The sequence below is a fragment of the Diorhabda sublineata genome, chromosome 3 (assembly GCF_026230105.1).
Source record: "Diorhabda sublineata isolate icDioSubl1.1 chromosome 3, icDioSubl1.1, whole genome shotgun sequence".
NCBI classification, from domain to species: domain Eukaryota; kingdom Metazoa; phylum Arthropoda; class Insecta; order Coleoptera; family Chrysomelidae; genus Diorhabda; species Diorhabda sublineata.
Window position 1 is genome coordinate 25945071 of NC_079476.1, and position 24242 is coordinate 25969312.

Consider the following 24242-nt stretch of genomic DNA (forward strand, 5'->3'; position numbering starts at 1 on the left):
AAATTTAGGGAAAATTTTTTTTTATTTTTTACTATTCATGGATTAATGCATGCAAGTTAATAATTTGTTTAAGTTATCAAAAATATAAATAAAATAGTCCATTTTGATGAATTGTATCTTCGGCAAAAAAACCGGATCGTACGAGAGGCTCCTTAGTACAAAAAGCTTTTAACATATTAAAATAAATTTCTACTTGATCTTGTGAAAAATGTAATATATATATGAAACCATCGAATTAATATAAATAATAAAATACGCTCCATCAAAAAACCGGAACGTATGACAGATCCCTTAGGATAAACTGGCATTTTTGTTTGAAAATCTATTCCAGAACTTTGTGAGCAATATTTTGGTAATTGCCGGGCAAAAACTGTGCAGAATAACCGGAACGTGTGTGATACTCTTTAGCAAAAAATACAGATTCAGTATTGAAACATTCAAAAAAATAATTAAATATTATTGTTATGATAAATGTTGATGATTCTTCAGTCGAACACCATAAATAGCCATCAATTGCACGGACAAAAGACAAAAACGTCACACTTTTCTGTTATATTTTCAGTTAATGGGAGAATTTATTTCCGAGGACGTGACACGTTATCAAGAAACAGAACAATTCAAAAAAAGTCCACAACTCGCTATTCTAATTAAAATAATATAAAAAAATAATAATTAGGCTTCTTACATATTTCGTACCTATCCAACTAAATATTTTTGTACACTCTTTTTATTTTCTTCTTCTTCTGTGTCTTCTTCATCGAATAATTTACAAAAAGGAGTTTTTATCTCGATTCTTTCACTGCGCGCGCGCGTCTATTTATGTATGTGTATTTTCCCTTAATTTCTCTCTTTCTTTTCTCTTTACATTCGCAATTCACAACGTTCATGTACACCAATCACTTTTGTTACGTATAGGTCACCTATGCGTAGAACCGTCATTCATATCGAAAAGAATTTGTGCTATAGTCCTTGATGATTCTACATTACTAAGGGCCACATTCGCCAAATGGGACTCGTAGGATTTTAAGTACCTGAAATACGAAAAACAAAAATGTCGTTTAAGTATTTGTTTAAAAAAAATATGACTCAACCAGAAGAATATTTGTGGGTGACAAATAAGCACGAAATAAATTTAGACTAATCAGTTTAGATAAAATAAAGTACAGGGTGATATATAAAACAAAAAACAAAAGAATTTTTTCATATTTCAGCTTTAGTAATGAATAAAATTTGCGAAATTTTGAATGAAATAAACATTTTGCTTACCTTTTACATTGACTACTGTAAATAACAAGATTTCTTAAAATTAGCGATGCCGTTAAACGAATACTTTTTGTAACTGGACCTTCATTGTCATCCTGAAATAAAAACAAAAAAAAATTAAAATAAATGAAAATCTTCCCAAAAAAATTGTGGACAATACTCACCACATCTGCCCCTTTAACTAAAACACGGTAATTTATCATTTTCTAAATAGCAGAATCCATTTATCGATTTCCTAGATGTCGGAAATCAGTACTTTCCGATGTTAGAGTTCCAAAACCCGAACCCAATTATTTATAAAAACGAACATCTAGGATTTCCATAAATGGATTCTACAGCCTAGAAAACGCTAAATTAACTAACACAATCCGGACAGATACGGAAGTACATTAAAATTATGTAAAAATTTGTTTTGAACATCAATTTTATACTGAATCTAATGCGTTATCTCCACACCTATAAAGTGAATATATACAGTGGTTCAAATAAATTCAAATATTACGTGTTTGGATAAAAATCATGCATGTATTTCGCCGGATTTCGAAAAGCTAAAATATAAACATTAAAAAAATAAAATTGAAGCTTTTCGAGCTGGAAGTAGAATTTCAACCGTCAATTCACTACTTTCGAAACACCCTATATATCGATTTGATTACGGTAAACGCCATGCTTGCAATCTACATAAAATAAAAAATGAAAATGTACGAGAAAAAAATAAAATTGATGGCAATCGGTTATTACTCACTATAAGCCGACACCTCACCTGGTCGGGGGTAGGTGGTGGACCACCACGGGCGACAACAGCCGCTGTCGAACCGGCAGTGACCGGTAATGGAGGTTTCAGCTTGACAAAATTATTTACAATTTATATATGAAACATATTTATTTTTAATATAATAATACTCGGAGTTTAAATTATTTTTTATGGAACACATTGTATACCATTCCAAAACGTACCACCCTCTATATTTTAATTATAAAAAAGCCAAAACTATTTACAACTAATTCAAATTTATTTTTAACGGGACAATCTGTATATTGATTTTCAATTAAATTATATTACCCCTCTAGCGAGAGCGAGTTCAGCCTCAAAAAATTATCTTTTAAGTAAAAACATTTCGGTTAAGAAAGATATAGTATACAGGGTTACCACAAAAAAACTCATTTCCAAAATTATTACTATTTCAATTTGAAATCGCCCGATTCAAACAGCTACACTTCCATATCTTATCAGTTCATCAATAAAACAAGGTAGTTTAGCCTTTTCCAAGTCGTAAAATCCATTTATAGAGATCACTTTAGCTTCCATTACATTAGGTTTGCAGTTTCTTTTCAATCAAAAATGCAAACAGGAATCAACCAACTGAAATAGTTATTGGTACTCATTTCCGAGATCTAATTCTTGGATAAATGGATTCTGCGACCTCGATAACGCTAAATTGGCGGTTATTATTATTTTAAACCGAACGGATACGGAAATATTTCCATTCAAATTTCATAATAAAGTTGTTACTCACTTGTAATTCCTTGGGATTTACGAATTCCATGGCATGTCTTTTGATCGCGTGTAAAGCTGCATCTGGAGCGTAACCGGGATGGGGACTAGGAGCCGATGGTGCAGGCATTTCAGTTTTATTATTATTCTGAGCCGCCTGCTTCCGTTTCGTCAAACTTTGTTTCATCGCCTAATTATTGAAAAAAAATAATTGAAAATTATTTTCAGGGAAAAAATTGTACTGCTATTTGTTTACCTCGGTGTTACAATGTTTGTCATGGAGGTGAGTCATCAACGAGAACCTTCTTCTTTTCATATTATCACATCTGTCCCATTGACAAATTATTTCCTCAGTACCGGATGGACAATGAGCTTCGCAAGCGTGCAGATAAACTTCGTTGGCAGATTTGAATCTTCTTTCACTGAAAATCGAAAATATTTTATCAGGAAAAGTTAAATACTGAACGAAAATACAATAAAACTAAGAATTTTGTCATTTCGATGGAATTAAACTAAAGGAGAGATCTAGAAAATAATAAATAATCCAAATGAAATATAATTTCAATATAACTGTTTGAAATGTGAACTATAAACAAAGACTTAATTAAAAAGAGTCTTCATCTATTGAATTGACCATAAAATTGTATCGCAAGTTTTCACTAAGCTGCTCTTTTCCACTATGTCACAAGCGATCACCAACAGATACCTGGTATACCTGAACCTGGACGTCTTCTTCGAGAATTTGTTCGCAAAATTGAAAAAATTGAATTTAAAATTGTACCTCAAGTTTTTACTAAGCGCTCTTATCTAATATGACACAAGCAACCACCCACGGATACATGGTTCATCCAAACCTGGACGTCATCTTCAGGAGTTTGCTCGCAAAATTCAAAAAATCGAACTTAAAATTGTATATGAAGTTTTCATTAAGCCGCTATTTTCAAATATGTCACAAGCGATTACCCCAGAGTACCTGGTACACCTAAGCCTGGACGTCTTCTTCAGGAGTTTGCTCGTAAAATTCAAAAAATTGAACTTAAAATTGTTTCTCAAGTTGATGATGAGTTTTATTGTTGGAACCAATACAGTTACTTCCTATAAGTTGTATCGAATCACTTACATCAAACAATCGTTCCATTCGCAAATATAAGGCGTTGTCAGATCTCTGGCGATCTTGTGCTTTTTGATATCCTCCTTTTTATCAGTCGATAAATTCGAATTGGTAGCGGGTTGTGTTTGAGAAGAAGTATTCGTATTAGTTGTTGCAGCGCCGGCTGTCGTTTTCGTAACTTTATTAACTGGCGAAACGTTATTAGATACCGATGAAGTATGTACTATAGGCCTAGGAACTTGAGTCACGACAACCTGTAAAATAAAAACAATGAAAAAATGTTTCAAACGGTAACGAAATCGTTAAACGTACCTGTTGTCCTTGCGGTGTAACTACAACCTTCTGGTGTTGCGTCGGTGTAGCTGAAGTGGGTTGTTGTTGTAAAATAATGATGGTTTTAGCGCCGGTGCCTTGTTGTTGGGACGTTTGAGCTAAAAGTACAGTTTGTTGTTGACCTCCGTGTACCATCGCAGTTTGCGGTTGGGCAACTACGTACGCCGTTCCTTGACCACCAGCGCTGCTAGTTTGTAAAACGTATTGACCCGCCTGCGAACTAGCCACTATCTGCATTTGTCCTTGCAGACCTTGGGAAAGAAGAATCGGCCCGGAATTAGGTTGTGCCAACATCATCGATCTTTGACCGGATGTATTTTGAACTATTACAGTTTGACCAGATTGGGTTTTCAAATGACCACCTGAAACATAAAAAATTCAAAATTCAAATCGATTGAATAAACAGTCCAATTAAACATAGTGCCCCATATCCAACAACCGCGACAGTTAAGTCAATGTTGTAAGAAATTGGCTTCTCAAACCACTCTTAGAACAACAATCGGACAGAAGACTCAACAGAAACTGGTCCCTCTATCCACTTTCAGAACCACAACCGGGTAGAAGTTTCCATAGAAACTGGCTACTCTATCAGCTCGGGTAGAAGTTTCAACAGAAACTGTCTCCTCTATCCACCTTAAGAACCACAACCGGGTAAAAGGCTCAACAGAAACTGGACCCTCTATCTACTTTCAGAACCACAACTGGGCAGAAGATTCAATAGAAACTGGCTATTCCATCAGTTCTTAGAACCACAGCCGGGTAGAAGTTTCAACAGAAACTGGTCCGTTGACCTGAAAGAGGGTTGGAGCTCAACAGCTCACAACTAGCTTATGGAACCGTGGAAGTTTTGATTGCCAATAAAAGAAAATTCGAATCCGAACTAACCTGTCGAAAAGACCATTTGATTTGTTCCTGGTATCTGAGCTTGCGAAACGATGATCTGCCTCTGCTGAGTCAACAACATCTGTTGACTGTTGTCCATTATGATCTGTTGTAAAGGAGCCTGGGTTTGTAGTTGCACCTGAGATTGGTTGTCAGTTACTATCTGCGTCGATTGTGCTTCTTGTAACAATTGTTCCTCATCTTCGTCTTCTAATATATCCGCAGCTATATCCGCGAAGAGTTTAGCTGCGGCGGTGGATACTCTCGAAGGACCGTCGTCGCCGTTAGAACTCGACGAATCTGGTGCCGGGGAGGCTGCTGTCGAGGAACCGTTGATGTTGCTGGATAGTAGAGGACGTTTCGCTTCAATTTCCATCATTTCTTCGGAGGCGCTTCGTTTTATACCAACCTGTTGAATCAAATTAATGAATTTTAGTGAAAATTCTTTATCGGTTTGATAATTTACCATTTCTCTGTGGACCTCTTCTTTGGAGACGATGTCTTCTTTAATGTCAATTTCCATTTTTGTATCGGCATTGTTGTCGTTTTCTCTACTTAACGCCTTTTCGATGTGATTTTCTACCAAATCCATGGCCTTTTCGCCCAGTCTTAATTCTTTTCTCATACCGCCGTTCAACAGGGGGGGACTTTTTTCGAATTTCTTTTCTAAAAGGTCGGCCAGCCTAAGGGGTTTATGCATCGATATCTCGCCGTGTTTTAAAGAATCTTTGGAATTACTGTCTTCGGTTAGGGCGTTGTCAGCGTTAGGTATTCCGTTTAGTAGCCCTTCGAAACTGGTTAAGGAATTTTCGCCGTCTTCCGTCGAAGACACACCTCCCAAACCTACAGGAACAATCGCAATTAACAACCCCGTACAACTCGTAAAGACAATTTTCACTTACCGACTGTTCCTATACCGGAACTAGAAGCAGCCGAATGATTCCCAAGGGAATCGCTGTCCTCATTGTCGATTCTATTCTGCTTACCACCTTTGACGTTGTTACTGAGCGGCGCCAGAGGCGGAGGTGGCGGTTGGGGCGGTTCTTTCTTCCCCTTAGTCAAATCGGTGAATTGGGTTGTAGATGATACCGAAGGATCTCCTATATCGGTATCGGAAAAAAGTTGTCGAACGCCGTTTAATCTCGACGATTTCAAAGGTTCCTTTATCGAGGTTTTATCGGTGGCTTGTTGGGCTAGGAGTCGCTGTTGACGTGCAGCCACCTACAGAATGAGAATTTTTGTTGTTGCTATCGAAGGCTTATAAAACAAAACGGAGTATTTACTATATTTATGATGGTATATTAAATTGAGAACCCTCTGTACCATTTTATAAAAAACAAAATGTATCCTAATTATGCTGTATATCAATTGAAATTTGTTTTATGTATTTTTTTTCGACCTGTATCATATTATCTAATAAAATTAATATTTAAAGGGTGATATCGTTTGAAAAAAATGAAATTTTCGTCAAAAAAATCAAAAATAATTAGAAAAAAATTGTCTAGTATTTTTCAAACATCCAAATTGAATGCAAAATCAAGCAGATACTTCAATTATTATTATTATTAGTACTAAAAACACAGAATTTTGTTAGTTTTAAACAATAGCACAAAAAGCATGCTGAATATTTTGAGAAAATTATGCTCAATTTTCAAAATATGTCATATTTTATACAAAAAAAAAAGAAAAATAATTTAAAAAAAAATATTATTTCACATTTATTTGAACATAAAATTTGTTAATGTATTACAACAAAACGTGGTAGACGTTTCAAAAGGTTCTGCATACAAACCAGGAACCTTTGGTAATACCCTTACCATCAACTATCAATACAACAACGTTGCCAGTTGTATATTTCAATGGTAAAATAAATAGATCTCTGAAGATGATAACTTGGTTTACGAAACACTGATTTGATAGTTTGGTGACAGTCACTTGGCAAATATGCAAAAAAATATAAATAAACAACAGAGCAGGAGTGAGTTTGCACGAATAAAATTTTTATTGTCCAAAGATGGGTACAAAAAAATAAAATTTTAATGCTAACAGCAAATTTTTGTAAAGAAAATGATACTAAACCAAAAATATTTTAAAATAGTATATTAAACGGTATAATGGCTTTCTGGAAACTTTCTATTAAAAAAAAATGAACAAACAACGGGGTCGGACTAGCTAGGGCATATTTCAAGACAAAAATATCATTCTTGTCAAAAATGGCTGCAAATAACGAAAGTTTTTCTTTTTTGTTCGTTATTACAGTTAAAATCTCAACTATAATTAAATAATGATAGAAAAGATTCCAAATAAAACAAATTTTCCTGGAGAAAATGATTATAAATGAATTTAATAATATCTGGGATAGTTTTCAATAAGTAAATTATCGTAAAATGTTTATAATAATAGTTATCAAAACGTTGAATACACCATGAAATTATATCAAGAAAAATATCACTTCTCAAAATCGACTGAAAATATAAATAAACAGCTTTGTAAGTAAAAAATATCAATTTCTTTATTCCTGTCTAAAATGGGTGAGAACAACAGAAATAATTCTTTTTTTTTTTTCATATTACAGTAAATATTTTTATTTAAAAGTAATAACAGAAACCAAATTAGAAATATTGACTCAGTTTTCATTAAAAAAATGATAATAAACGAGTTCAAAAATATCTGTGACAATTTTTGATAACCAAATTATCGTAAGCTGTTCATCTTTAGTTTCTGAAGATGATAACTGGGTTCTAGAAATATAAATCGGACAATGAAATGACGATTTAAAAAATTTCACTTCATAAATTAATTGAGTGTAGTGAATAAGCAACGGGGTCGGACTGGCTAAGATATTTCTCACTACAAAATATTATTCTTGTCAAAAACTGATACAAATAACGAAATCTAATTTTTTCTTTTTTTTTCTACTTATTACAATTAAAATTCAGCTATAATGACAAAATACTGAAAAAATTCAGAATAAAATCAAATGAGCAAATTATAGTAAACTGTTTATCTTCAGTCTCTGAAGATGATAATTCTAGAAACACAAATGAAACAGCGAAATGATAATATGAAAAATTTCACTTCACAAAATAGTTCGAAAAAGTGAATAAACAACAGGGTTGGATTGGCTGGGACGTTCATAAAGTTCATTATATTTTTCAAAAATGGTTCCAAGTAACAAAAATTTCTAATCTAATAAATTAATGCTGACAAAATTCCAAATAAACCCAGTTTTAATAAAGAAATGGTAATAAAAACAAATAAAAAATACTTGAAATAATAATTTTCGATATAAAATTATCATAAACTGTTTACTTTCGGTCCTGAAGGTGAAAATGATTATCGAAACGCTCATCAGACAATCCAATTACATTCCAAAGAATGTAATTTTACAGAATCGATCGAAACGAAAAGTATTTTGATAAAAATTTCAATGTTTTGGACGCATAGAAAATAAAAAATTATTAAATTTCAATTAAAACGTCTACCAAAAAAAAAAAAAATAAAATGGTGGAAAACATATAATCGCTAGTGGGTATTAGTGTGTTACCTGAGCTACATTTTGACAGTCTGTGGCAGTCTTCATGCTCACTGTTGACATGCAATCGTTTACCTTTGTCGCCAGAAGGCTTTTTATAAGCGACGTATTACTTGTCTGACCTGTTGCTCCCGTCGACGACGTCGACGCTGTCGTTAAATTATCTTTATTAATAACTCCACTACTACTAGTCGTCGAAGTATTACCCAAACCGAGTAGAGCTTGACTAAGATGAGGATGAGCTATGGCCTTTATGGAATTCAAAGACAAATAATTAATTTGATACATACAACAAACATATACTTTTTCAACATCCCCTGTATTTTAATATTTTAAAATACTACGGGGGGATGTTATAATAAACTTTTTGCTACTAGATACATCCTTATATGGAAATAAAATAACATCCAGTAGCTGTATCATCAAAATTATTTTTATAATGAATATTTTGAAAAAAATACGGTATGTTAGTGGTATAAGAAATGTTAGTATGGGGAAAACAGCGTAGGGTTTTAATGGTGTCATGTAAAAAAGCAGTCGCCACTACTCTCAGTACATTCTGATTAACAATATAGTGTTTCAGTAGATTTACCCACTTATTAATTATAAAACCATCGAATCACCTTAATATCATGTCCAAGTAAAGTCTTGTCTTAAATAGAGCCAAAATTTGATTGAGAAACACCATTCAATTTAACAACCAACATTTTTTTGTAACTTTTAATGTCCTGATTCACAACCACCACCATTAATTTCACGAAAACTAAGCACACCGTGAATTTGAAATGAGCTATTACAATCTAACCTCAAATAGAACTCAAGAGACATTAAAAATTAATATTTTCGTTTATACATAGATTTATTATGTAGTTTGTGTTAAAAAAAGAAAAAAAATAATGAAACAATAGAACTACTGATAACCACTGTTGAATGGAAGAGTAGATTGATGTTTTAGAAATGATCATTCGAACTATTTTTAGGTAAATGTCAAGTTTATTGTTTAAATTAAATGGAATAAAGATGGTCGTTTGAACTTCTTGACATGAATTAAAGTTAACAAATAGAATTTCTTGTGTGAAATTACTATATTTGTAACTATCTGCCATATTCAATAGATTTTCAAAATAAATGTATTACCACTGTTGAAAGGATTGGTAATTTGAACTAATTTTAGGTAATGAATATTGCAAATCATGTTCAAGTGATAACAGAAAGGAAAATGGTCATTTGAACTACTTTAAATCAATAAGCACTACAGAAATTGTTTAAATAATTGAAATCATCATTGGATATTTTTCTGCTCGAGGAATTAAAGAAATAATTATTAGAACTACTGGTGGATAATGAGATATCCTTTAATAGATATTCAAAATAAAATTTTGCAAAATATTTTTCTGTAGCCATCATTAAGTGAAATAAGAGTGAAGTTCCAGAAATTATCATTTGAACTAATTATAGCTTAAAGGAATATTGCAATTTGTTTTTGGACGAAAAAAAGCAAAGATTAATATGAAAACGGTTATTCGAACTACTTTACAACTATTAGCAATAAAATAAGTACAGATATTGTGAAAATTAATAATATTTGGAACTATCACTGTTTATGAGGAATAAGAGTAGAAGAAATGATCATTTGAACTACTTGTGGGCACTGAGATACCTTATTGCATATATATATTCAAAATCGAATTATGCGCAAAGATTGAATATTTATCTGTGGCCTCCGTTGAATAGAATGAGAGTAAATTGATGTTTCAGAAATGGTCATTTGAATTAATTTTAAGTTGAGGACTATTGCAAATTGTCCTAAGACAAATGATAAAACGATCGATAGGAAAAAGGTCATTTGAACTACTTTACAACAACTAGCACTATCAAAAATAACTACAGAGATTGTATAAATTGATAATATTTGAAACTATCAACCGCAAATATGTTTCTATAAAAGAAATAAAAGTGGATTGTTGTAAAAGAAATGGCGATTTGAACTATTTTTAAGGCTGTGACAAAGATTAAGAAACAATAATCATTTGAATACCTGTTTCAACTTGTGTTCAGATAAAAGATTAATAGGGAGAAAGATCATTTGAACTACTTCGTATTAATTAATACTAGCAAAAATTACCACATCACTGTGAATATTTTTCTGTTCAAAATAGAAAAAAAGTTGTAAATATTTTCCTGTAAGAGGAATGAGAGCGGATTGTTTTAGAAATGATCATTTGAGCTACTTTGCTCAAATAAACAACTACTGCGGTTATTGTTAAAAGGAAGATAATTAGGAAGCAGTAATTTGAACTACTTTTGGATTCTGTCTTTAGGAGATGAATGATTAATAAGAAACTGGGCATTTGAATGACTTTACAAGAATTGAGACTATCAAAAATAACCACAAACATTGTGTGAATTAATAAAATTTGGAACCATCACTGTAAATATTTTCCTGCGAGAAAAATAAAAACGGATTGTTTGTTTTAGAAATGAACATTTGAACTACTATTTTCAAGTTAATGCCTACTGCGTTTATTGTTAAAAAGAAAGTAATGAGGAAGTAAGCATTTGAACTACTGTTTTTAGAAGATAAAAGATGAACAAGTAAAGGGACATTTGAACTACTTTAGAGATATTAAAGCAAAAGTGACTACAAGTGTTGGGTACAACGAAAGAATACTATTCAGTACAACCACGTATTTAAACGGAAATTTTGAAAATAAAAAGGGGGCGGGGGAGAGAAAGATAAGATTGTGAATTTGTTTGTCTACCAATACCCCCACCAACTTATTTACCTGACTTTTCGTATCGCCTTTGGTCGACACGGGTGATGCGTCCCTTTGTTTAGGCGGGGCGCTAAGTTGCGCCTTAAGTATCGGCGAGGCGGGAGACGGCGCAGACGCGGCGACGTCGGTTCCCGTCCCGTTATTGTCCGCCACCACGGTCAGCGCGTTTCCCTGTCCCTGAGACGTTAATAAAATTGGTTGTACTGACGATTTTCGACGTACTTGTTGAATTTTCGGGGCGGGAGACGGGATAAATACGGAGGGTTTAGTTTGGGGCGTTGCAGATGGCGGGATATTGATTATGAGGGGTTTGTCTCGCACCTTGATACCGTCGTAAAACTGGGGATCGGACGAATTCGATTGTTTCATGGGATTCGGTCCCACTGTGCCGCCAAAAATAGATCTGCAAAAAAAAATAATCGTACAGTCATTTGGATAGCGAACATGATTTTTTTTTAGACCGAAAACTAAAAACCGGATGAATTAGAGTATTCTGCTTTAAATGAAACTATTGCAGATTATAAGGAAAATTTGTCTAAATGTCTGATGATATTATTTTGGGGCTGAAAATAGGCGCTTTAAAATGATTATCAATCGACCATATAATGAAAAATCTCTAATTCTAATTATTTCTTCCTACTTTAGAAATGGCCATTTGAACTACTATCTTAATGCCTACCCCTAAAAAGAAAAAGAACGTTTGAACTACTTTAGATACAAATACTGTTTGAATTCGTATGATTTGGAACCATCATTAATGAAAATGAGACACTCCAATAAATATAGAATAAATCAAGGGGAAAAGCTGTGAATAATTTTCTTCGCCCACAATTGGGAGAATAAGAGTGGATCCCTACTTTAGAAGTGGTCATTTGAACTACCTTATATAAAAATATCTACAAATATTGTGCAAATGTATAAGAAACAATAGGAAAATGTTGATTCAAGCTGATTTTATTTGAATAGTTTTCTTAAAAAGCTACATCTAATCTAATTATTCATAAACAATAAAATTGAGAGTGGAAAAAACTTATTTTAGTTTTTTTTAATGGTATGAAAAATATGAATATTTGTCTTTGATTAGAATTAGAGGAATAAGAGTCAACTGTTGATTTAGTAATGGTCATTTGAGAGCTACAGAAGTTAAAACGAAATTGAGAAATTAATAGGACAGTGGTAATTTGAACTACTTTACATAAATCAACATTAATCAAAGCTCTTTGACTGTATTTATAGGGTTTGGAAATATCAGTGAAAGAAAATGAGACTATATGAACTACTATTTGAAGGTAAAAGCCTACTGCTAATAGGAAAAGGGTCATTTGAACTACTTTATACAAAAATATCTATGAAGATGATGCAAATTTTCCTCAAACTGCTACATTCTATCTAGTTATTCATAACCCATAAAATTGAAAATGATTAATTCTTTATAACACCATTGAACCTATTAATATTTATCTTTGATTGACATAAGACGAATTTAAGTAGATCGCTGCTTTAGAAATGGTCGTTTGAACTACTTTCAGTGAAATCATTAGAACAGTTGGAAAACTAATATGACACTGGTCATTTGAACTACTTTACTCAAATGAAAAGTAACAAAAACTGAATTTATATGATTTCGAACCATATATGATGGACAACAAGACAATCTAGTCAATATTGAATGTAGAGTTTTTTGTGAGAGAAAGCTGTGAAAAATTTTCTACATTCACAATCGAAAGCATGAGAGTGATTTGCTGCTTTAGAAACGGTCATTTCAACAATTTTTTTGATAAATGCCAAGCGCTAATAGGAAAAGGGTCATTTGAACTACTTTATTCTAGAAAATCTACAAAGAGTACAAATTTCTAGGAAATAATAAAAAAAAATGTAGATATAATTTAGTTTCATGTAAATAGCTATTTTATCATATTAAATTGATTATTATTTATAAATATTCAAAAATAAATTGTTGAATTAGGAACAAACTAAATGAAAATTTATCAAAAAAATTTTTTTCTAGGTTCAAATAATGAACTCACCGTACACATCTTGGAAAATGTAGGGGCGATATGACCCCCTTTCTTCCAATAGTCGAACAAGAATTCAAATAGTGCTTATAAAGTTCCTGATGATCGACTTTACCATTTGCGCAGGGTTCATAAGTCGCCCTTAACCAAGCCAATGCGAACTGTTCATTTTCGTGTATGACCTGTTGATGGGCGTGCTGTTGTTGAATCAACTGTTGAGGCGTCATGATCGTTGACGTAGATTGAATTACAGAAGACGTAGAAGGTGTTGCTGTTGCCCAAAAAAAAAAAAAAATTAAAACGGCTAATAAATTACAGGTGAATGAATAAACTGACCTGTTGTAACCACTGGTGTGGGAGTGATAGGCAAAAGCCTCTGTGGTACTATAGGTACTTGTCTCACAGGCGTACTAGGTGCTGATTTCGGAGTAGGACTACTACTACTAACCACTGGGGTGAGAGTTGAAGTTGTAACGACAGTCATATTCGAATTGATAGTAGTAAACGTTGAACTGGACGAGGATACTGTTAAGGTTGCAGTTACAGTTGACACTGTTTGAGTTTGGGTCTGATTTGTTTGTGACTGGGTAGTATTTTGAACCTAATAGTCAAAATATGATTAATCGAATTAAGTTGTCTATTTGACCTACTTCGGTATAATATTTTCATAAAGATAGAAGTATGTCGAATTATCAAATTTTTACATATTATTTTAAGCAGATTTTTATATGAAAAGAGACCTGAAATCAAAATGAAACATCCAAAAAAAACATCTAAATGGGTATAGGAAATAGAGAGTTGAAGAAAAAATATATAAAGAAACAAATAAAAAGTGGTACTTGGAATTAACAACAAAATATTTGTTCAAGTATGAACCTGAAAAAAGATACGGGTCAAAATGTGCTAATATTTAACCACCACCACTGATTTATGACAATAACCATGCTCGAGGTGATATGAAAAGACCACTTAATAGTTCGACGAGATAATTCAAAGGATTGAAAATTATAAAAATCTTGTTTATACAATTTACCAAACATGTAACAATACATCAATATTTAAAAAATGGTCATTTGAACTACTTTTAGATAATAGCCTTTTGTCAAAGGATGAAAAAGGAAAATGGTCATTTGAACTACTTCACACAAATTAGAGCAAACAAAAAGTGGCTTCACCAACTATGCTAGGGATTATATATATATAGACCATTTTTACAGTGAAATGTCAAATATAATTCAGAGAACTTTGAAACTTATGAAAAACTATTTTTTTCTAAATGATGAAAAAAAAGCAAAAGATTTATTATTAGGCTACTATTGACAAAATAGAAGTATATAATTATTTTACTAGCAGTCATTTGTGTTTCAATGAAAGAAAACAGATAGGATAATGATCATTTGAACTACTTTAGATGAATTAAATCTAACAACAATGACTGCAAAGAGCATTGAGATAGCAAATACCCTAAAAGGCTGAGAACATTTGTTTTAGTACATTTGAACTACTATTTTTGAATACATGCCTACTGCAGTTGTTATAAAGAAGATAAGAAAGCAGTGATTTGAACTACTTTTGAATTCCATTATAGGACTTAGAAATTGGAAAATATATGAATAAGCATTGTGTAAGTTGATAGAAAATAATTGAAATAGGTTGCATTGCAGGTCTTTTTGAGAAACACTTGTTTCAAAAATGATCGTTCAAACTACTATTTTTGAGTGAATGCCTACTGCGTTTATAGTTAGAAAGAAAATAATAAGGAAGTAGTCATTTCAACTACTTTTGCATTCCCTCTTTAAGACTAACAAAAATTACTACAAAATTTGTTGAACTAATAAAATTTGCAACCATCACTGTAAATATTTTTTTGTTGTTCAAAATCAAAAAATGATTGTAAATATTTTCCTGTGAGAAGAATGTGAGCTGTTTGTTTGTTTTAGAAAAAATCATTTGAACAACTATTCTTGAATAAATGTCTACTGAAATTATTATTAAAAGGAACATAACAAGAAATTGACCATTTGAACTACTGTAAGATTTAATTACAGATTTAACAAACGGATCAAGAAGCATTATGTATGTTGACAAGAAATAAATAAATTAGGTTGCATTCCTGGTCTTTTTGAGATACATTTGTTTCAGAAATGATCATTTGAACTACTGATTTTGAATAAATGTCTACAGAAGTTATTATTAAATGGAACATAACAAGAAATCGACCATTTGAACTAATGTAAGATTTAATTACAGAATTAAATGACAAGGGATAATTAAAACTGTTTTAAGACATTTTGAATCTAATGACTCGAAATAGAATTAATCTAATCTATTCTATACAAAAATAAAATAGATGTTCATACCTGAGCCTGCTGGCTGGTACCGCTAGGTAAAGTTTCCACCAATTTCATCCCGATACAAGCTTTTGGACCGTAACTTTTACCTTCAACCGTTATTAAAGCCACCAAAGTGTCAATAACACCGTGATTAACGATAATATAATTACAAGATTTTTCACCCAAAGAAGACAAAGAATATAAACATTCCAAAGTATAAATTAACAACATGACATCGTGTAAAGTTAAAAAGGAACAAACGTTCGTATAAACTTGTTTCTGCAAAGATTTTTGCATCACTTCTTCGTTCTGTTCGTTTTGACTCAATTTATTCAAAACTTCCAAAGAAGATATGCAAGCGGCTCGATCTTGGCTCTTCAAACCGTCCGTAACGATTTTCAACAATTTAGCTGCTAAAATGTCACTTTGCAAATCTCTCACTATAAATTCCGATGCTATATTACTGAGCATATCCGTACCGAGATTCTTCAGAACGTTCCAACGCGATATACTACACAATAACAAAAATCTAACGAAACAACTATTCTTCACTAATACCGGTACATTTTCCTCGATGAAACTGAGGTTCCTCAATATGGTGGCGATTTGTAATACCCTTTGACCTATGTAATCCTGCGTACCCAAATTCCTTTTTAAACAAAACAGTTCACTATCTTCAGGATTCAGTTTTAATTTGAAAGTATCACATGTATCTTCGACGATCTCACAATCTACACTGTCTGTTGTTTCTTTTTGTTGATCGTTCGTGGAAACGTCGATGGTTATTGAACCTGCTGCTTTTTCTTCTATTTCTTCTTGACCGAGTATGAGGGAAGAAGAACTTGTTTTCGTGGTGGTTTCGGAATCTAATGCTTTGAATATGGCTTCGTTTGTCAGATCGAGGTATTCCGGCGATTCGAGGACATCTTTCCAAAAATTATGGATGGGTTTCTTCCTGACCACGTTGTAAAAATGGATGAACAATTTTCTCAAGGAACCTAAAAAATATAAATTAGAATAATGCGATTATTTTGTTCGATAAGTACTTACTATGACTGAAAACTCCGGCGTGTGCTAGCAGATAATTAATCAAACGTGGATGTTTTTCTAGCTTCAAAGTATGTTTTCCATCATTGGAGAGTAACGTGCATACGTTGATGGCGAAATCTTGTTCATTCGGTAATGGAGATATCAAGGATAAAGAGAGTCGATCGTAATCGGATTGCTTGTACAAGTTAGTAGAAAGATGGTTGTGTTCCCTGTTGATTTCTATAAAAAAAAAACACCATAAAATTTATTTTATATCCGTTCTAATATACAAGGTGAATCATGAGAAACTTTACATACTTCCACCATATGTAGAGCCACTCAGGAAATTGATCATAAATTTTAATTAGCTACAGTGTTTATAGAGCTCATTTGATTGATCATAAGAATGAGTGCCTGCAACATAATCTAATTCTTGGAAAAAAGAGAGGATTGTTTGAAATGTGAGAATTTTTAGACAAACATCAGGTTTTTAAAAAAATATCAGTAGTTTTTTGAAAAACGTTGGAAGTTTAGAAATTAGCAAAGATTTTAAGGAATCTAAGTGATTTTTTGCTGTTGTTAGAATATGTCGAGAATTTTCAAAAAGTTCCTGGATATTTAGAAACAGATAAATTTCTAAAAACATGTCAGAAATTAATGAAATGGATCGTTATTTGTCAAAAATCCACTGATATTTTTGAATTTATTTTTTGAAATTGATATTTTTAGGAAAAATAAATGGAATTTTTACAAAATACCATTGAATTCGTCGGAAATTTTTAGAAAGTGATAAGAATTACGAAACACCTTTGGGAAATTTTCAAAAAGAGACAAACATTAAGGAAAAGCGTCGGAATTTTTCGGAAACCTACAGAAATTTACAGTATAATGACGGTATTTTTTGAAAACTGCCAAAAATTTTTGCAAAAATGGAAAATTTTCAGAGAGAAAAAAATGAAGAAAAGTGTTTGGATTTTCAGGAAACCTACAAAAATTTTTATAAGAACGTAAAAGTCTTTTAGAAAATATCAATGGTTTTTGAAAATGTCAGAAATTTACTGAAAAACTTTAGGAATTTCAAAAAATATCAAATGTTTAGTAAAACTTCCCGATTTTTTTGGAAAACCGTCAGAAATTTTTATTTTCAGAAAAATATCAAATTTTCAGTAAAACCTTGGAATTTTTTGGAAACCTTCATAAAATTTTGCAAAAAATGGGAAATTTTCATAGAGGAAAAAAATTGATGAAAAGCGTTGGGATTTTTCGAAAACACAAAAATTTTCATAAAAATGTGAAAGTTTTTTTTGGAAAATATCTATAGTTTTTGATAAAAATTATCAGACATTTTTAGAAAAACCTTAGAATTTTCAAAAAATATTGAATTTTTAGCAAAACGTTGGAATTTTTTAAAAACCGTGAGAAATTTTCAGAGATGGAAAAAATTGAGAAAAACTTCGGGATTTTAGGGAAACCTAGAAAAATTTTAACAAAAACGTGAAAGTTTTTGAGAAAATATCGATGATTTTTGAAAATGTCAGAAATTTTTAGAAAAAACCTTAAAATTTTGGACAAATATCAAATTTTCAGTAAAACCTCGGAATTTTTCGAAAACCGTCAGAAATATTTGCAAAAATTTCATAAAGATATAAAAATGAAGAAAAAGCGTCGGGATCATTTGGAAACCTACAAAAATTTTCATTATCGTTAAAAATTCCACTATTTACCTGTTACATTATGTTGGGAGTAATTGTAGGAACAAGGTACTGAATGTAGAGATCTCGCGGACCAGCGCTTATGTCTGCTTTCTTCGTCGTCGTCACTGGCACGATCTGCATCTTCATGGAGGAAATGTACCTTCTCCCATCGGTCCAAATATCTATAATAAATCCATAACTTCATTTAATAACACACACACTACCAGTCAACAGTTTTCGCCCACCCCATAATCCAAAAACGCACCGTGATTCATACTTTTTAAACCTTTCAAGTCCCAATACGAATTGTCGATGTACCACCAGGAGTTTTTGCAACCGAAAACGTTCGAAAAACCACAACCGCTCAAGATAAACGTTTTGAAATGATCAGCACGTGAGCAGCGACTCCCGCGCCCAGAGATAACACCTCAGATCAACGAATCTTTGAGCATTTCTACAGTGAAAAGGAAATTGAAATCTGCTAACCTCTTTTAAGAAGTAGAAATAAATTTAAGAGGTTGCAGTGGGTTGAAGAACATCAAAATTGGACGCACGAAGAGTGGTAGAGAGTTTTATAGAGCGATGAATCAAACTTTGAGGTTTTTAGAGACTAGGAAAAGAGTGTTTGTGCGCAGGTGATGATTTGAAGTTGTTTTGGAGAAAAACCGACTGGAGAGTGTATCACGCAAACTGTGGGGCGAACGAATTGTATTTTTCGTTCTAATCCAAGGATATAAAGACAAAAATTGAACAAAAACAAAAATAAAAAAGATATTTACGAATTTTTTTCTTTTCGTTCTGAATCTCTAAGATACCAAAAAGAAATTTAACGTCATCAAAGAACAAATAATATTAAATGAGTTTAATTATTTCGAAAATAATATTTGATATTTCAATATCGGAGAAAAATTTGATGAAACAGTTTATGATTTTCAAAATACTAACGATTCAGCGTCAACAAATTATTTTGAGCATTCGAAATAGGGTAAATACACTGCCCAAAATAATTATTCAAGAAATTTACGGAATCTAATAAAATAGATTTGTAACTAACGCAAAATCAAATCTCGACGTTGTTGAGGGCGCGTCGAGAGTGGGGAGAAGCGTATTATTAAACGCAAAACTCTCAGTAGTAGAATGTAGAGTTGAGTAACGAGCAGGGTCGCGTCGTCGGCAGTAAAGGATCGTGCGAGAGGCAGGAGATACCGACAGTTATCCACTCGTATAAGCTTGACACTGACCTAGCCCAAAATGTAATCGGTTCAGCTTCACTCCTCCGACTGCGACTGTTTTGTATATTTCGTTGGTGACCATCGTAGGATGATAATGAAACTACTTCGTGACGACGACGCCGCCGTGGCCGATTGGTTCAAACTAATGCAACGTTTCTTTTTTTTTTACGTTAATTGTTATATAACCAACGAAAAAAATACGCGGAAAACGGTTATTTGATAATATGATTTTCATAGAAGTTGAATACGATGAAAAATATTTTTTTTTTAAATTTGATCTCTAAAATCAAAAAAAGTTTTTTCGAATAAAACTCTAAGCAAAGAAGGCACTGTAAATCCTGCAGCTCGCGAACCATATGGGGCTTTTTGAACGTGAAGCTGGATGGTTTTCAGTTCCATACATATAAAAAGATCGAGCTCTAAAGCTTGCTAAAATGTCTTCTAATGCAGCATATCTCAATTTTCTTCTACCCTATCAATTACTTTCATTAGATTTTTCTTTTTCTCAGATATTGGTCTTTCCAAGATCCAAAAGACGACCTTCTGGGGTTGCTACCGCTCTAAGGACTTGGAGGATTGTTAGGCAAAGAAGACACTGTAAATCTTGCAGTTCGCGAACCATATGGGGCTTTTTGAACGTAAAGCTGGATGGTTTTCAATTCCATACGGTAATATTATCGATTTTATCAAAAAAAAAATCGTCTATTGACGATGATAAGATTTAGGCATCGATTCTATGTTTCGTGGTTTCAAAAACCAACCAGATATAAAAAGATCGAGCTCCAAAGTTTGCTAAAATGTCTTCAATTTTCTTCTACCTGATCAATTTCTTTCATTAGATTTTTGTTTCTGTCAGATATTTGTCTTTCCAAGTTCCAAAAGTAGAGCTTTTGGGATTGCTACCGACCTAGGGACTTGGAGGATTGTTATGCAAAGAAGACACTCTAGATCTGATCCTGATCATTTTTCTTTTTGTCAGATATTTGTCTTCCCAAAGTCCAAAAGAAGAGCTTCGCTCTCGGAACCAACTAGACGGATATTCTTCAGAGGAAAATAAACCACGAAATTCGAAAGTTTCACTGCATAATACACCAAGATGTGATCGATTATTTTCGGCCGAAATAGTTGAGGTTATGAATTCGGTGATTAAAATTTTTAACTGCATCTTATCAAAAGCATTCTAACATCGCCAGTTTGGAGGATTTTTAAACGAAGTGGAACATCAGATACAGCAAAAAAGGGTTCCACTAAACATATCCCTCCCCTACCCTCTACTCATTCAATTTCGATAGGAAAACTTATCGTTCACATGAAATTATGGTTAATTGTAAATTTAAGCAAATTTATTTTTAGATTCGGTCTTTCGTGTCCCTTGGAAAAATATATTGAAAATATACGTAGACCTCTTTTGATTTATGCTTGGAAATTCAAACTACCCCGTGTGTAATTTCACTCGATATCTAATTTGAAAAAAAAATCGATTTCAAAACGAACGATGCGCGTCAACGCGGAAATGAAATCTTTTTTTAACATCCAAATTGTCGAAACAAGCGTTTAAAAATTTTTTGTTCCTCCCAATCTCCAATTTTTGGTAGTAAAATTATGTTCAGTTTATTTTATAAAAAAAAAATTTTCAACGTCAACGAAAACTGCAAGTGAAAAAACTAAATCGAAATACCCGGCACAACACGTGATGAATAAACGAACTCCAAAAAGAGAAGATACCATCCGATACAATTCATTTCGCGTGCGGTGTCTCCGGGATGGGGTTGCCAAATGTTTTCTAGAATACTACGTTCTTAGTCATCTCGTATCAGACGTAGACAAACACGCCGGCCGGTGTTTGTAGTATGTACGACCTTGAACGCCCAATTGCATAGACACTGCAACTTGGAATCTCCCATGTAACAGGCCCCAGATATTATGCGTTTATTCCGTAGTAGTGTATCGAGCTTGGGCTAGACCGATCGGAGACGGGAGGTTTGCGTCAACTCGATCAACAACAAAAAATTTTAGTTATCAACCAGCCGGCTCTGATAACACCGCCGCCGAGAGAAACGTTGGATCGCAGACAAATCTAGTGGGTAAATCCGAAGCGCTCCGAACCCGACGTAATTTTGGTATTATTAGATAATACCCTGTATATCATTTGTAGTAAAATGTTTTAAGAAATATCAAAGAGATTTTTTGGAGAAAAAATTATGGGGAATCAAAATATTTTGATGAAATAGATCGAAACGTAAAATTTTTTTATATGTTTCGATTACATTTTGATGGTATACGAGGTGTGTCAAATTTAACAAGAAAATACTGGAAATTATTTCGGAAATATAATCGAAGGAAAAAACAATTGCTTTCCTGGCTAATACCTCGACGAATATTGAATTACATCTGCTTTGAAGGGCGTGATGTTCATCGACTTTTCTGTCAACGTACCCCGTGGACTACAACGTGAAAAATTTTCATCCACCAAGAGCTTTGGCGATAGAAAACGTTTAGATCGGCCTCGAAAAACCACAAACCTAGAGATAGCAGCTCAGATCAATGAATATCTGAGTACTCCTATAATGAAAAAATGATTGCGAGAAGCTGGTTCTTTTTGGAAAGGGGGCTGTGAAGTTAGAATGTTCTAAAAAGTTCTAGAAATTTCAAGTGTAAACTATTTTAATCGATTTATAGTATTCTAGAAACGTCGCGAATGATCTGGAAAGTTCCAAAATGTGTGCAAACTATTGTATCCGATTTAGAAAGTTCTAGAAACTTCCCGAATAATCTGAAAAATTCTAAGATGAGTTCAAATGATTAAGATGGATCTAAAATGCTCGAGAAAGTTCTAGAAACTTCCCGAATGATCTGGAAAGTTCTAAAATGAGTGCAAACTATTATAATTGATTTATATTGTTTTAGAGAGTTCTATAAATTGTTGGATCGATCTGGAAAGTTCCAAAATGTGTAAGTATTGATCTAAAAGAACGAAATCGAAGTGATTGACTGTTCGTCAGTTAAATCGTATTTGCATTCGATTTAAGAACAATTGGAAATCAAAAGTAAACAGTTACAATGAAAAATAGCAAATTATTTGAATAACCGGCAACACTGAAAGCGAATTTTCACCAAACAAACTCACTTAAGAGACACACTCAAAATTATAGTGTCCAACACTCATTTCATAAACCAAATTATCATCTTCAGAGATTGTTGGTTGTTTTAAATTCAAACACTGAAGACGATAACTTGGTTATCGAAACACGCGTCAGACAGAAAAAATCTTGAAATTTTTGTTGGTCATGGTGTAGCCCCGTCTATAAGCTAAAAAGAACGAGGTTGTTCCATGACAATCTTTAATCTAGGAGGGGTGTATCAACAATTTTTAATATAATATAAAAATTGTCTTCTTAAACCTCCAATTGGATATTTGATGCTGGGAAAAAAATTTTATTCGTCGCTAAATGTCTTAAAATTTTCAAAAAACGCAATTTTTTTTCATAATGATAAACCTAATAACTTGAAAAAAAAGCAATCAATCAGCTACGAGTGACGTCACTAAATAGTAAATACTCGATGCAGTTGAATTGACGCCATTTAATTCACTTTGTTTTAGTAATCAGTGGAGCAGACGACTTTCTAGTCTTATTTTTTTTTCAATTTTAAATTTCGAAGGACATTTTACAACACAAAAACCATTAACTGTTTACAAAATTACTATTTACTGACGTCAGCGCACCGCCATATTGGTGACGAGCGTTTTAGCAGGAAGTTTAAACAAAAAAACTAATTTTTGTACTTGAATTTTGTATGCCAAATCGAAGGTAGGTACATTTATATCATTTAAACAACTTTTTCCAAATTATACACCCCTAGCCCCAACTATAAAGGATATTTAAAAAAATTGCAGAAATATTTTTGTCGCGTGATACATTAGATTATTTTTGTGTCCTTTCAATAGTTTAGTTTAAAGTTTGACCATTTTTCAATTAATTTCGAGAATATATAAAAACTTTATCAAAACGTTGTAAAAAAAATACTAACCTCAAATATGTTTGTTTGATAGCAACACATCCATTAACGCAGGACGAAGGAAGCTTCAAGAGGGGTAAAATTTCGGACCAGGTGTTCTTCGAGTTGACCTGAAATTAAATAAGAAACTTCAAACATTCCTTTTTTTCCCATTCGTACCAAAAATCTCGAGATTTGATCAAAAACTAAAATATAATCGTGTCTTATAATTTAGAGCCACGCCGGACCTGTCCCCTCGAAAAAAAATTCGTATTTTACTATATTTAGAACGCACTAAGTTTAATTTCCAAAATGTTTTCTATCTATCAAAACGTCACTTAAGGACGATGACCCCTCAGGATTTTCTTCAAAAACAGTGAAAAAGTACAAAACAAAAATTACCCGTTATTCGAGTAGTTTCTATAATTCTTATTTAAAATCCAAAAATTGTTTTTAATAAAAATTTTTGTGGGTGTGGGTGCAAGTATTATCTCAATAAATTACTAGAAAGTTTAGTTTGTACAGAAAAACAAAACTGCAGACAAGC

At 32.7% G+C, this 24242-nt stretch overlaps 1 protein-coding gene across 7 annotated transcripts in view; it reads right to left on the reverse strand.

The window, feature by feature from the left end:
* Nucleotides 1-24242, reverse strand: part of LOC130441381 (AT-rich interactive domain-containing protein 2) — a 32458-nt gene continuing 8216 nt past the window's right edge. Inside the window, exons 3-20 of one of the 7 annotated variants that reach the window (XM_056775035.1) lie at nucleotides 23729-23826; nucleotides 18498-18649; nucleotides 16795-17013; nucleotides 15772-16742; nucleotides 13748-14012; nucleotides 13424-13682; nucleotides 11406-11799; nucleotides 8632-8868; nucleotides 5987-6305; nucleotides 5551-5927; nucleotides 5088-5493; nucleotides 4182-4564; nucleotides 3879-4123; nucleotides 3015-3180; nucleotides 2781-2948; nucleotides 2027-2107; nucleotides 1267-1358; nucleotides 1-1031 (exon numbers count right to left, since the gene is read on the reverse strand). In XM_056775035.1, the coding sequence (XP_056631013.1) occupies nucleotides 917-1031; nucleotides 1267-1358; nucleotides 2027-2107; nucleotides 2781-2948; nucleotides 3015-3180; nucleotides 3879-4123; nucleotides 4182-4564; nucleotides 5088-5493; nucleotides 5551-5927; nucleotides 5987-6305; nucleotides 8632-8868; nucleotides 11406-11799; nucleotides 13424-13682; nucleotides 13748-14012; nucleotides 15772-16742; nucleotides 16795-17013; nucleotides 18498-18649; nucleotides 23729-23826 (4947 nt within the window). In that variant the 3' untranslated portion in view covers nucleotides 1-916. The remainder of the gene's footprint in view (nucleotides 1032-1266; nucleotides 1359-2026; nucleotides 2108-2780; nucleotides 2949-3014; nucleotides 3181-3878; nucleotides 4124-4181; nucleotides 4565-5087; nucleotides 5494-5550; nucleotides 5928-5986; nucleotides 6306-8631; nucleotides 8869-11405; nucleotides 11800-13423; nucleotides 13683-13747; nucleotides 14013-15771; nucleotides 16743-16794; nucleotides 17014-18497; nucleotides 18650-23728; nucleotides 23827-24242) is intronic. The other 6 variants (XM_056775040.1, XM_056775039.1, XM_056775036.1 and 3 more) reach the window with 6 other exon arrangements.